Raw genomic sequence first — 14,983 nt, 5'->3', positions numbered from 1 at the left:
TAGATCAGCGTAGCAGACAATAAACGGGACAAGGGACGTCACGTATGGGACAAATCAATTAGGCCCAATATACAGACGTCCCGGCTAATAGGTGACACGTGACAGTTGGCATTGGCAAGTGGCTAGGTTAGCCAGTAGTACTAACCCCCTTTATAGTAACAACCTAGTTTAAGGAATTCTAACGTTACAATTGTGCCTCTTGTTACTGGATCTCATGTTCCAAAAACAAGTTGTATTAAGGCTTTAATGTAATTTTTTACTTCATTTTAGAGATGCCAGGAAGTTCAAAGAAAATGTGCCCAGGGTGCAACACCCTAATAAGTGTTGCATACAAGGCTTGCCCGCTTTGCAAACAACTGCAGCCATACAAAGCAAAAGTTGCAGCGAAGAGATGCAACTTTCAAAATAAAAAAAATGAATGGAAGGAGTCAGTCAAGAAAAACAACAACAGGACAGTTGTTCTCAATAGCAGCCATGTGTTGGTAAGGTTAGGTCAAAGTTCAGGATTCTAATAGGAATTTATGAAGTTAAGTCAATTAACACAGTAAAGTTTAACAGTCAATAGCCATGTTTCCATGTAATTGTCAAGCGAACTTTTGAAATGTTTCGAAAAAGTATAAAATATCAATCAGGTATATTTCTATCAACTGGGTTGGAGGGAATTAATTAAGATCCCGCTAGGGGATCCTCCCACACTGAAGCTGTCCCTAACCCGCCCCATTTCCCACCAGCTTTGGGCTGCAAACAACCCAACCCTTAGGAGATGGGACCTCTGCACTATGGGGGCCGTTACCGGAGAAAGACTCAGGGTCCCGAGCAACACCGCCCAAGTGGTTTCCCATACACCACATTTTTGAAAAAGACAAAAACCACCTCAAGCGACCGTAAAATGTTTTTGCTAAATTGAGGATGTTTTTTCCCCAAATTTTGATGGAAACATGGCTGGTGAAACATGTAGTAGTAATGAATTCCTTGATATGAGTTGTACATTTAATATGACCAATAAACAGTTGTCATGAAATTAATATTTAAATTAAATTATTGTATTCGGTGCATGTTTTTTTTTATTTAATAATGTTTTTATTTCAGCTTGACAAACTTGCTGCCCTTGATTTATTTATTTTTTCCCCATACTACTTTTGGGGAAGAAGTGCAAAGGAAGCTTGGTGGCCGATGTCATCCTAGGAGGGGATTATATTTTGGATCCTGATTTGCTTCAGAGGGTTAAACATATTTATGAAGCTGTGCTAAAGAGTAAGTCTTTTTTTTACAAATATGAAGCTCTGGATTAATCTGAAAACACTGGTAACCCTAAGGAACCCAAAGCAATGTGAACCCACAAGTATCATTATCTTTATTTTTCTATTGATGCAAAGTATGAGCATTACTTTCAGCCATAATAGGATAAAGCAGCATGTGATCACCCAATTGTTTTCTTTAGCAGTTAAGCCAAGTCAACAAGCTAGATAAAAAGTAGGCAGAAAATCTAGAATGCTCTGATCAGACATTAAGAGACAGCATTACCTTGACTAGGAACTCGATGACTATATTTGTTGATATAGACTGTAGATAATTAATTTTACTTTTTAATCATAGCATAACACACCTGTAATGTACAAATCAATCTTATTATATATACTAGCCTGTTATCATCACTCGCCCGCAGGTCCTCTTCCTTGTGGTTCAATAATTAGTCATAGGCTATATGGAATAAAGGGGCACTGAGATTAAGGCAAACCGTAAAATTTTTCTTGTGTGTGATGTTTGTCTTGTCTGCAAGTTCATTTTCAAAGACAGAAGAAGGCCACAAGTAGCACAGAAACTACAGCACCTCCAGAAGCCACTGAGACCAACGGCACTCCAGAAGCTACTGCCACTGAGACCACAGGCTCATCAAAAGCCACAAGACCCTGGGGCCAGAAAGCAAAAAAAAGACAAAGTGAAGTATATTTCCTTATTAGTCAGTAATGTTTTATTAGAACTGTGTTAATAAGTATGTTATCACAGAACTATGTTTTTTTAATATAGTACCAGTCAAAAGTTTGAACCCACCTACCCATCCAAGAGAATGGGAAAGCGTGTCCAAACTTTTGACCGATACTGTATATTCTAAATTAGTAATTTAGACTAGTAAATTAGTAAACTTACTGTATTTAAATATTAAGCATAGCGTCAGTTCTGGCAGGTCACATTAGTCAAGCTCGAATCAGCTGATCCACGTCTACCTATAGGAATACGACGCCTATATACAGTAACGCCTATTACTGTATACATGTATAAGCTCCTTCAGTATTATCAGCAGCTATCGCGTTTCTCAGGAGCCAATTACCCTCCTCCATCCCCAGCTCCACCTCTCGTCAGTCATTATAGCATTCTGATTACCCCTGAATCAGACTTAAATTCTCTTAATTATATTGTACATTCAAATGAATTAATGATATCTGCAATACTTTTATGTCTGCTCTTATGATTCTATGCTAGGCTGCATGGATGCGCTGGGAGTTCTTGCCCAGAACAGAACCATACCACCAATCCAAACTATATGCTAACTGTCAATCATATTTGACGATACAGGTCTTGACAGAAATAGTGTTTAATAAAATGTGGTATCTTGTATGTTTTTTATACAGATCCAGTCCAACAGAGGGTAGCCAGCAAGATGAAGCAAAAAAAAAAGTGTTAAGTACATTTTCTCTATTTAAAATGATATGATGTATCAACTACACATTGATTCTGCCGTCACAGTTAGGTATTGTCTATACTGGTATATTGGTATACTTATTTCAATGTTATATTGACTGTCTTTCAGATGAGTGTCCAGAATGCTGTAGGAGAGTGAGGCAAAACAACTTTGACTACTCCAAGGTTTTGAAAAGAAGAGTGAGAGAGGTTTGTCTTTCTAAAGCCTTTTCAACTGTCTTGCTTTATATCAATGTACTTGCATTCACTCATTATTAATATTTAAATCCTTTTTGATTCTACAATGAATAAGGCCCTGTGTCCACGAAAGCGTTTTTTCACGCGACTGGCATATTTTTCCAATAGTTTTCAGTGGGAGCGCCGCTGAGTGTCTTTTTCACGCTGATGCACTGAGCATTCGTCGTTTTTTACCGGTCGCCAAGAGTTGAAGAATGTTCAACTTTGGGTAAAATGCAGCGCTCATCACTGTCACTTTTTACCCAGCTGTCCAATCACAGTGGAGGAGGGGCGGGACTATCTTGAAAATACATTCGCCAAAGAGGGACATACCTGGAAATTCAAGCTTCGCCTTTTGCGTTTTACACTCAGTGACACTTTACCGGTCGCCAAGAGTTGAAGAATGTTCAACTTTGGGTAAAATGCAGTGCTCATCACTGTCACTTTTTACTCAGCCGTCCAATCACAGTGGAGGAGGGGCGGGACTAATAACACACAACCGCCACACTCTGCTCGTACAAAGTAAACAGATGACAACAACAAGCATAATAATTAAACAAAATAGTTTTAAACTAGAGCCAGAGCAAATACTTTATAATCTATCGACATTTTTATATAGAAACAACACAGAAACAAACAATCTGTGAAATGAGATACTAGTAACACTTTCGCGAATATTCCGTATAATAACAACAAGCAAAGCATCTCTACTGAAAACGGCTAAAAACGGTTTGGTGGACTCTGGCTAAAAACGGTTTGGTGGACACACAGCCTTAGCCTGACTACGTCAGACTTCGTACTTCCGCTCAATTTCAGTTCGCTTCTGTACTCAGTCTGAGATAGCGACCGTTTTCCCTGTTTTCCTCCGGCCTCAAAACAGCCGGCCAATCAACGAACAGAGGGCGGGCTGAGAGCCGTGACGTAGACGCTGATTGTACCGTGGATGCGTAGATTTACTTCACATAATCTGCAAAAGTCGTTCACAGCCATGTTCACTCCGGTATTTCGCTCGATGGTTTTGTTTTCGCATCATACATGTGTTTGCAACACGGTCTCACCCCTATTCGTCACATACTGCCGTTTGGTCATTTTCCCCTCACGTACCAAAGGCCGACGTTGAGGGTACCCCCTATTCGTCGCTTGACAACGGAGAGGGTCATCCGATAGATTTGAGTGCAAATCCCTCATCTTTGAATTTTGAAGAAATGGGGTTACCCATCCAGCGGTTTGCCTGCGCTGGAAAGTATGGTTTTAGGCGACTGATTTTATGCTGCAAATGTGTATTTTGCAGTAGCGTGCGGCGCATATTGTTACAATCATTCATTGGTGCGGTGAGCATACATTTTCGTGGGGCAGAAACCCTTGTCTGAATCGGTATAACGACTTTTCCTTTCTCTTTTTTATATAATTTTGGGTTACATTAAAATTACATAATTACAGGACTTTATATTTGCTGTATGCTTAACACATGCCTTAATTTAGGTGGGATATTTTATAATTGTAGATCACATAGTTTGATCATTTCCCCCTCACGTCCATAAGCCGACGTTGAGGGTAGCTACCCCCATTCGTCGCTTGACAACGGAGAGGGTCGTCCGATATTTGAATGCAAATCCCTCATCTTTGGATTTTGACGAAATGGGGGTTATCCATCCAGCTGGAAAGTATGGTTTCAGGCGATTAATTATGCTGCAAATGTGCATTTTACAGTAGCGTGCGGCGCATATACTGTTACAATCATTGGCGCGGTGACCATACATTTTCGTAGGGCAGAAACCCTTGACTAAATCGGTATCACGACTTTTTTCTCTCTCTCTCTTTTTTTTTTTTTTATATATAATTTTGGCCTACATTAAAACGACATAATTGCAGGACTGCATATTTGCTGTAGGCTTAAAACATGCCTTAATTTAGGTGGGATATTTTGCCGATGGTATTTCAATTTGCAATTGCTTATACTATAGTGAGCCTACAACTTTGCTTTTTTTTTTGCGACAAAAAAAATAAATAAACAATATTCGCCTACTTTTATAGAACTTTCATCTCAATACTGATTATGATGTTGTAATAAATTAAATAGCCTACTGCAGAAATGTTTATATTGCTTAATATGGACATATCCTTTGGCAAAGTGATGGATGCATTCTGGGAAGTGGTGTGTTTAAATGTAATGGCTACATATACCCGTGTTTCCTTCACTTAGACATTTATGCTGACCCTTTAAAATTATATTAAAAAATATTATAAAAAAATATTAAGACTGTACTTTTTAATTATGATTGATATTTTGGCGCAATTTTGTGCAACACGTCACTGTGTGCGACCATCGCAGAAACCATTGCCCAGCGCGATTCCACCACGGTAAGTCGCTTACAACAGTCTCATAAGAAAGAGAAATGAATAAGCATTTATACGTCCAAAAGTAATACAATTACGAGTTTATAAAAAAAAAAAACATGTTGTAGGCCTATATATATATCAGGGTACCGTCGTCGGTGTATGAATGAGTGAATGAATGGGTGAATGTGAGGCAATCTGTAAAGCGCTTTGGTGGCAATGAGTCTGTTGCAAGCGCCTATATAGTCCATTTTGTGTGGAAATAAACTCATAATTTTATTTTGGACGTGTAAATGCTTATTGAGGGATTATTGGGGATATATATATATATATATATATATATATATATAGTTTAAGTCTGGCAAGGCAAAGTTTATACAAGTATCCTGATCATGTTATTCCTGTTTGTTTATCCAAACACAAGGATGTGTTCAAAATATCATGAACCCTAGCTCACACAAAAACTTATTTTTAAAGCCATTTATTTTTTATGATATTGTGATTGCATGAATGAACAAGAGCACCATTTACTTAACTTCTTAGCCTAGTAGTTATTCATATTGTAATATGTAGTTTGGTGATCTATTCTTTTTTGATTTGTTCTTCTCTTTCTCTGCAGGTTCCTTAATCCCTGTCCTTTTTAAAAAAAAACATCACCTCATTACATCGAAAAAAAGGCACTTTTAAGAGCCACATTTGTCTTGTATTTTGTTACTCTCTCTACTGTTGTATTGTGTTCTCTCTCTCAGATCATCCCGGAAACAAGCAGGTAAGATTTTTTCTACATTAATGTTTATTAAAATGTAGACTCCAGATCTAGTTTTGTATCTTGGAAAGGTATACAACATAATCACAAGTCATGGGTCTGAATTAGAATATATCTGAGGTTATTATTACGTACCTGTGCCTAGCATCAGGTAAAGTTTGTGTCATTGAGTGTAAAAAGCAACAGCTTTTTTGCTACAGCAGGTCCCAGTCACAGCCAGAGTCGAAAGACTGGTGTCTCTCATGTCAGGGCTCCGGAAACCAGTGCGGAAATGACCATTGACTTTCCTTCCGTTACTGCAGGTGTGTTATTTATTTTGACTTCACTGGTTCAAAACAGTATGTTCATTTATTATAAAATCACCATTGTTCAATGCTACTGTTTTTAAATATTGTGCATTGTTTTAACAGAGTCCTTCCTTCAAGAGCTTAAACGCTCACTGGGTGAGGACATACATGAAGATGAAATGGCACTTCAAGCCTCAGCAGACTGGTCGACTCGAAAGAGCCTCATATCAGGGTGGTGGGAGAAAGAGAGACCCCGACTGGTCAACACCATGGTGGCTCGACAACATGCGGCAACTCGGATCTGCCAACATTGTGGAAATGGTCCAGCCGTTATCCGTTGTTGTGACTGCCGACCACACCCATTCCTCTGTGGCCAGTGTGATGTCAGGGTCCACCAAGGTCAAGTGTTCCACAACAGGGATTCGATGACACTTGCATTTTTTCATCCATTGCCTCCCACAACTTGTGTTGTGGAGAGGGTTCTAACCCAGTGTGGTAAGTTGTAGTTTTTAAGTCACATTCTTAGACTTGACTGAAAAACGAAATGCTGTTTTCTGATAGGTCGATGAAGCCGTCAAGTGCATCTTGTTTAAAATAGTTTCCAGTAAATAAATGTTATTGTTTAATTCTCATCCATGTGTTTTTTTGTTTGTTTTAAGAGCGTCTTGTTCCTTTGGAGATGCCAGAGACAATATGCGGTTGTCTACAAGTATCATCCAGTGTCATCGCAGGACAGTCCATAGTTGTGGTTACAATGAATGGTAAGAAGAACTTTATGGGTTTGGGTGGGGGTCACTTCTGTAGAATTTTCTTTTTGATTTTCTCTGATTTTCTTTATCATGGATGGAAATCCAGAGGTGTCAATAGGTTGTGTGTTGATTAGATTGGCTGGGCCCACCTATGTGGAGGAAAACAATTAACCTTTGTTTGAATGGGGATAGTTAATTTGCCTGACAAAATGTTTGTAGAAGTGTCCTCCTGATCCATCCTTAGTCAAATGTTCCCATATCAGTTGTCAGAATGACACAGTTTGGTCTGTCAGAATTAACTTTGTGTATATATTTCCTTCTTTTTCCAGGGCGATATGATCTCAGATTGCCTCAGATTATATGCAAAGCATGTGAAGCCACTTGGAGTCCTGGAGTGGATGACCTGATCCGTAATGACAACTGGCCTGCCACTTCTCACTATTCAACTGTGTACGCAACAGATGTCCTTTTTTCTTTTGAAGAGCTGAAGATGGCTGCACCAGGGATGTCTAGCCAAGCATTTCTTAGAATGCTGGATCAACGCACTGTTCGCTTTGGCCGTGTAAGTATTTGTGGTAATAATTGCGTAACTCCATATATAATACTATGAGGGCATGATGATGATGATGATAGTACACATGAACAGAGCCATTAGACCCTTTATAGACAACCATAAACTCATGTTCTCAAGGCCGGACTTACCATTGGGCTTGACTGGGCTCAAGCCCATGGGCCCCGCCCAATAGGGGGCCCCGCCCGTTTACGTTTGATTTTTTCAATAATATGTCAGTCATTTAATTTTTCATTTAAAGTTTGTTGATTGGTCTAGCATTGTTACCTGGCCCTGCCCTGCCATGAAAAATGTAATTTAATTAGCTAAATTAAATGTCAGTCATCTTGAGGTTTGCTGATTGGTTATTGGCAGTTACGTAGTGCCTCGTTTACTGCCGAACCGTTGAAAAAACCTGTCCGCATTAGACAGTAGCCGCGTTTCCATTACCCTTCAAATTGCGCAAATTGAAATTGCGAATTGAAAATAAGCACAATGGAAACACGTCAATTTCGCAAAAACTCCCGTTTATCGCAAAAAAGTTTTTACACTCTCATGAGGAGGTTTTTCAGGCAATTCGAAAAAGGAATATTTCGCAAAACTGCTATGGAAACCGTTTTTGCGCATTTACAGTCACCTGACTTAGAAGACGCGGTGTGTTTGAGGTCCATGTACAGCTACGCAAATAATAATAATTTTATATTATTTTATTATAACATTTAATAGGCTATATTTAGAAGAGGCTTTTATGCAAAAAAGGAACAAAGCTGAGTGTGGAGCGCGCACTGCATGACACGGAGGCGCGAGCGCGAACACTTGCATTTTCCTATCAACAGTGGAAACAACTTAAAATAGCCTAGGCTACTCTATCATTTCTTGTCATACAGAAAATAATAATACATTATTCCCATCTACTTTTATTTGTGTAAACTCACAATAACAAGAAAATGTTGTGCTTTTGTAAAATAAAATAAAACAATCAGACGCTTTCATGATCTCCGTAAACTGGAGCGCGAGAACTGAAACAAAATATAGCTTATGTAGGCTAAAGCTTGAAATGTCCACTTTAAATCGAACAAATTCGAATCGAAAGCTAATACCTTCTGATTAATCCGTATGAAAGGTGCATTTCTCTCCAAAAGCGCATCTGCTTAACAGCGGAGATGGAGATGTGATTTTAGCCAAAACAATAGTTTATTAATAATATTAATGGCTCTTCTCATTCAGCACTGCGGGAAAAACATCAATTCCATGTTCTAATTTGGCCTTAGAAAACCAGTCAAATCGACATGTTTTCCATATTAATTTGTGAATATTTTAAATGTTTAATAAAGGGGCAAAAAGTCATAAACAAAAATCTGAAAATTCGTCGATATTTACTTTTTTGCGCAGCAGTTTGTGTAGCCAGTTCAAATTAAAATTTTGGTGTTCAACTTTGCGTTTTAAAAAGACAACAACCGTTCATTTTTCGTTTTTCAATTACGGGTTAAAAAAGGAAAAACGAATGGACACAAAAGTAGCCTACATGGATCGTTTGGACAGAATACGAGACAGAGTTCTTTATTAAATTCATAAAAGAAACAATAATTAGCCTATAGGAATACTGGATTCTAAATCTCAAAGAAATGCCACAATCAAAACATATGTTTTCCAGGTAAATAAGTGTTTTATTCTCATTCTGACCAAGACATTTGTGCATTGCAATAAACTTATGATCACTTTGAACTTTTTTAATCATTATTTATTTATTGGAAAAAACTTTTTCAAGCTTCAATCAGTGGTCATATAAATAAATTATTACGTTTTTTTAACATGTAACACTGTCTACGGTACCAGTCACCTTTTGAAAGTAGCTTTGCACTTCAAATAACGATTGGATCGATTATATTGTTACGCCACCAGATGGCGACAAATGACTTTTAAAAAAACATTTGTCATTGAATCGTTCATTCAGGAGATTCGTTAAAAAATGCTGATTCATCTATGAAGCAAGTGTATTTGATTGAGGAATTGAATCATTCATTCAAACCAAAGTTGTTTTTGTTTTTTTTTATAATTCAGATTAATTAAACATTTTTAATAGACTTCAGCAATTAACATAAATTATGTTATTTTGTTTAGTTGTTTGTTCAGAATCGTGATCTCTATTTTTATTCTCAGTTTATCCAGAATTGTGTAGCTCTAATACATAGCTTGTGTATGTATCATTTGTGTTCTATTTAAAGTAATGTATAGCCTAGAAGGTAGGGCCCGAAAGTGACTCAAGCCCAGGGGCCTCCACCAACCTAAGTCCTGCCCTGCATGTTCTCTCATCAGCAGTTTGCACTGAGACATTTATGGAAAAACAGGTCATTCTGAAGATCTCAAATTCAACTCCAATGGCTACCGACTTTGACATCTTTTCCCCAATATCATTTCCTGATCCCAGAAGTGTTCCCTTGGATTAATGGGCTAAACATTGCACAGGCTTAATTCTAAACAGTATGGAAGCCGTTGTAGCCCTCTTTGCGTATAGATTTAGACTGAATGTCAAACAATATCCTGTATGTTTAATGGCCAGGTCCCCCAAATACACCAGTGTATAGTGTATGAGTGAAGTTTACACATTGTTTATTTCCTTTGATATGTATTCTAAGGAGTGGTAACAAAGTTTGTACAAACATCCCAAAATGTATCCATTTAGAACATTTTACTTCAGTGTAGTATATTGTTTAATTTGATCCGTTTTACTGTTCTCTTTTGTTCTCTTTTACTGAACTCTTCTCACAGAGCGGAAACATCACAGCAGACAGCTTCCGGAAAAGCTTCTTGGAGTGGGAAGCTGTCCGATTCGAAGTGGACAAATTATGCCAGGAGGACCACTTTGACTGCCCAGCGTGCAACCCAGACATGCTTGCAGTATCCGTTGATGGAAACCGTAAGCACTACAGATTCAAGAGTGCAGCAAGGTACTGTGTGTGCATTGACGGTCCATTACTTTGAAAGTAACTGCTGTGAATTCAAAATCATATGAATATTTAAAGTTAAAGGTGCTGTAAGCGATGCCGGGAGTCGTAACTTCTTGTTGACATTCGAATTGTTGTCAAACAAAACGGAGGCTAGCTAGACCCTCCCTTCTCCTCATCCCGTCTCCTCCCTCCTCCCCTCCCTTCCGGCATAAAGGAAAGTCAAAGTAGTCATTACAAACAAAGTTAAGTTTTACTGATACTTCATTCAATGTGTAATAGGGGTGGGCAAAAAAATCGATTCACATATGAATCGCGATTCAAACGTTACCGATTTAAAATCGATTCATAGAATTCCAAAAATTGATTCTTGTTTTTTTTTTTTTTTTTTTTTTTTTTTTAAATATACATTTTTTGGTATTGTCCTGAAATGAGTTTAGCTTGCCATTCCCATAGATGGCGCTGCATCGAATTCACACTTACGCCTGCACACTCTTGTCATAGCCAAAAGAAGAAGTGCAGCAGAAGCGAAGCGGAGCAGAAGGAAGGCTGGCTGGCTGGCTTTGTGGCGTGTCTGTTTTTATTTCGGCTCCCATGTTAACAGGTTAGAGCTTGCACACAGCCTGCGTGACACGCGCGTCTCCGGTGTGGCCCGAGTCGTGCGGAAAACGTGTACATGCTAGAAATAGAACCAACGCCTATTTTTCTCGCGACACGCAAGCGTGTTGGAAGCGTTTCCAGGCAAAATAGAATGTTTATATGTCATTTTGACATGAATATTCATATTAATAAATGACATTTTGATGTTTGAAAGTCTAGGTTTTGACATAAATGCAGATATAATGTAGGCTTATTGTATTTATTTATTTTTTATTTTTTTTAATTGCACCTGTCAATACAGAACGAAATATTCTGTAGCCTATTTTGCCGTCAATAGCCTACTCCTTAAACTACATTTAGCAGTGTTGTTTGTTTAATCTGACTACAGCACTTTAAAGCTAAATGTAAAAAAAATAATAAAAAATAAAAAAAAATTTAAGTTTTAATTTAAACTTGAATTAAATGTATTCGAAAGCTGGCCAAAGCTTGGCACTTTGCACTGTTTAGTTGCAAAAGTTTTTATGAAGACAAAGTAATATCAAACTTCATTTAATTTGTTATTTATTTTCTTTTAAATTGTATGTCTACTGCAATCACACAGGAAAAAGTCAACTACATTTACATACTGTGAATCGTTTTTTGAATCGAGAATCGTTTTTGAATCGAAAATCGATTTTGAATCGAATCTTGAGACTAAAAATCGGTATCGAATCGTGAAATTTTCTGAATCGTGCACCCCTAATGTGTAATGTCGCCAAGTTAGATAAAGGGTTTTATATATTGCAGAACAGAATGCAGAAAAAGAGAAACATTATTTTAAAATCGTTTTGCCACCTGAAGCTATAACTATAGCTCCCATACAAGGACGCAATAATAGCAAGATAACGTAGCTTCGCGTTTCCCAGTGAGCATAAACAACGGCGGCGGCGTAAACAAATTTAGTCAAAGTTGTCAACAGCCTATAAATGAACATTCAAATTCATAACAAACAGTGGATGAAAACAATCATTCACACAAATTGTCGCCCTACTGTGAATTTGCTTGATCATTTACAATAGAGATTGAGCTCTGCTAGAAACATATATGTTGTATTCACCAAAGTTAACGCTGACTGCATAGTTCTAGCTAATTACATCCTTGTGTTGGTTTGGCGAACATTAACGTCAATTTAGAAAGAAATATGGATTTACCTGTTCTGCAAAAACAGAGCAACTGAATGTGGATCGGAAGCCCTTCTGCCCGGCGGAGTTCTCCCACCTTTAAAAGGTTTTTCCGATGTAAATTCGGGACTTCACGTGTTCCTTATCCTTGTCCCTCTTCTTTGCAATTTGTTCATCGGAATGTCGTGTTTCGGCCATAATTCAAACTTCCCTCTTCATGCTTCTCTCTCCTCCACACACCCACTTCATGTGCACGCGCACTAACCCCCTAAACCCCACCCTCAAATACTTCTTGTCGGTGATTGGCTGGAACACTGTTTGTTGTGTTTCGTGGTGCGGGTGAGCCCAGTTTCTTTTTGTTGCCGTTTGTGGAGCCTGTGGTGTCTACAGAGACCGTGTTTTTTTACAGTGTGTTCAGGGGACAGGCAGCTAGCGGATAGTGAGGAGATGTTTGCTGTATGTGACAAAAAAATGTTTGGCCTAAAAAACGCGTGGCATCGCTTACAGCACCTTTAATATGTATCTCTTTTATTTAGATCGGAGGAAAAAGCCATCTTTGATGGCGTGTTCATCGCGAATGATGATGACGTTGCAAAATTCGTGGACTATGTCCATACCTCGACCAGTCATGTAAACTTGCACAACTTCACTATATTTACCTATAAAACACCACGTCCTACAGAGTACTTTGTTTGAACAAGTTTGGACTGTTCATCTTCCATGTTTTAGGTCTCTGGAAGAGGTGTCTGTGGAGGGCAATGGTCATCGGCGCATGAAACGTCTCAGAAGTCCTCAGGAAAAACAGACGAGGAGGGCCTGGAACTCGCTGTATGTCGTCATGGGGTTCTCCTTCGTGCCCTCAATATGTTCAGGGGGGAGATTTTTGCCTACCCCCTGTACCTACAAAAGCAAATGGCCTGTAAGCCAGTTACATTTTTTGCAATGGATGTGGCATGCAAATACTGGCCTTACCTCCAGAGAGTGACAGAGAAATGCCCTGAGCTTCAGGATCTCCTCACCATGAGGCCATTTCTTTCTGTTTTTCATGCCAAAGCTCATGATTTCAAATGTGAGGTAAGAAAAAATGATTGTCCATGACATTTTCTTTCCCTGAAATCCTGCATAAGATTGTTGCCACTTAGGTTTTCTTTTTTTGTTTTCTTTTCTAAAGGTAAAATGGAGTGGAGCATATCAGGAGGGGGCTGGTTCGACTCTTGGGGAAGAGGTGGAGCAGTGCAACGCCTTCCTCTCGAGGATTGCTGTTACGACAAAGCACATGTCAAAAGCAGGTAAGGTAACCAGTCAATTTTGATCCTGATGACAATGGTGAGCCACTTTGAGCTCATGCATATATGCTGACTCTGAAAATATAAAGCTCAGATTATTCAACATAAATGGATGGATCGATTACAATACCATCATCCTATTTTATTTGATGTGAGGATAATAAGGAAGGGCAGTGCAATATTAAAAAATACACATCGATTCTTTAGAATCGCGTGGAAAGACAGTATGTCACATTATAAAAAGGCCCTAAAAGCGGCCAGGGCTGAGCACCTCCGCAAACTAATAGAAAACAAGCAAAACAATCCAAGGTTTTTATTTAACACCGTGGCTAGACTAACAAATAAACAGACGTCACCCGAACAAAATATCCCGTTACAGTTCAGTAGTAATGATTTCATGAACTTCTTCACTGAGAAAATAGAAAGCATCAGAACCACAATTGTAAACGTTCAATCTTCAATCGCGCCTTATAATTCAGCTTCAATTATCACCCCGCAAGAACAATTACAGTGCTTTACTACTATAGAACAAAAAGAGTTAAATAAACTTATCACTTCATCTAAAACAACAACATGTTTATTAGATCCTATACCAACTAAACTACTGAAAGAAGTGTTACCTGTAGTGGAAGAGCCTCTCCTCAATATTATTAACTCGTCTTTATCTTTAGGTCATGTTCCAAGAACATTTAAACTGGCAGTTATAAAACCTCTCATTAAGAAACCACAATTAGATCATAATAATCTAGCAAATTATAGACCCATTTCAAATCTTCCATTTATGTCTAAAATATTAGAAACTGGGCTCTTTCTTGCAACAAAATGATATCTATGAAAAGTTTCAGTCTGGATTCAGACCGCATCATAGCACTGAAACTGCGCTCGTTAAAATCACAAATGATTTACTTTTAGCTTCTGACCAAGGCTGTATCTCAATACTAGTTTTACATGATCTTAGTGCTGCGTTCGATACTATAGATCACACAATACTCTTAGATCGACTACAAAATTATACTGGTGTTCAAGGACAAGCACTAAGCTGGTTCAAATCATACCTATCTGACCGCTACCATTTTGTCTATTTAAATGGAGAAAAATCGATCATAACTCCAGTAAACTATGGAGTGCCGCAGGGATCTGTATTAGGCCCTCTGTTATTTTCAATATATATGATGCCACTTGGAAATATTATAAGGAAACATGGAATTAGTTTCCATTGTTATGCTGATGACACTCAAATATATATTTCATCACGGCCGGATGAAAACGCAAAATTTTCCAAATTGACAGAGTGTGTTAAAGATATAAAAGATTGGATGACGCGTAATTTTCTTTTATTAAATCCAGACAAGACAGAGGTAATACTTATCGGTTCAAAAAACCGCCC

The 14,983-nt window shown here is 38.3% G+C and overlaps 1 protein-coding gene and 1 long non-coding RNA gene across 2 annotated transcripts; both read left to right on the top strand.

The window, feature by feature from the left end:
* Positions 1-1,164: 1,164 nt before the first annotated feature.
* Positions 1,165-3,417, top strand: LOC309491506. The gene is made up of 3 exons (XR_014203153.1): positions 1,165-1,939; positions 2,631-2,678; positions 2,810-3,417. It is a non-coding gene; the product is annotated as an uncharacterized lncRNA (long non-coding RNA).
* A 2,673-nt stretch (positions 3,418-6,090) lies between these two features.
* LOC309491507 (uncharacterized protein) lies at positions 6,091-13,006 on the top strand (the record flags this gene model as incomplete). The annotated part of the gene is made up of 6 exons (XM_082190559.1): positions 6,091-6,321; positions 6,430-6,801; positions 6,966-7,067; positions 7,385-7,617; positions 10,375-10,553; positions 12,847-13,006. Exons 1-6 carry the CDS (start codon positions 6,291-6,293, stop codon positions 13,004-13,006), a joined length of 1,077 nt encoding a protein of 358 aa, XP_082046685.1. The 5' UTR covers positions 6,091-6,290.
* Between the last annotated feature and the right edge of the window lie 1,977 nt (positions 13,007-14,983).

Source organism: Leuciscus leuciscus (assembly GCF_965113295.1).
Source record: "Leuciscus leuciscus genome assembly, contig: HAP1_SCAFFOLD_296, whole genome shotgun sequence".
In the NCBI taxonomy this organism is placed as follows: domain Eukaryota; kingdom Metazoa; phylum Chordata; class Actinopteri; order Cypriniformes; family Leuciscidae; genus Leuciscus; species Leuciscus leuciscus.
This window is presented reverse-complemented; position numbering and strand designations above follow the sequence as displayed.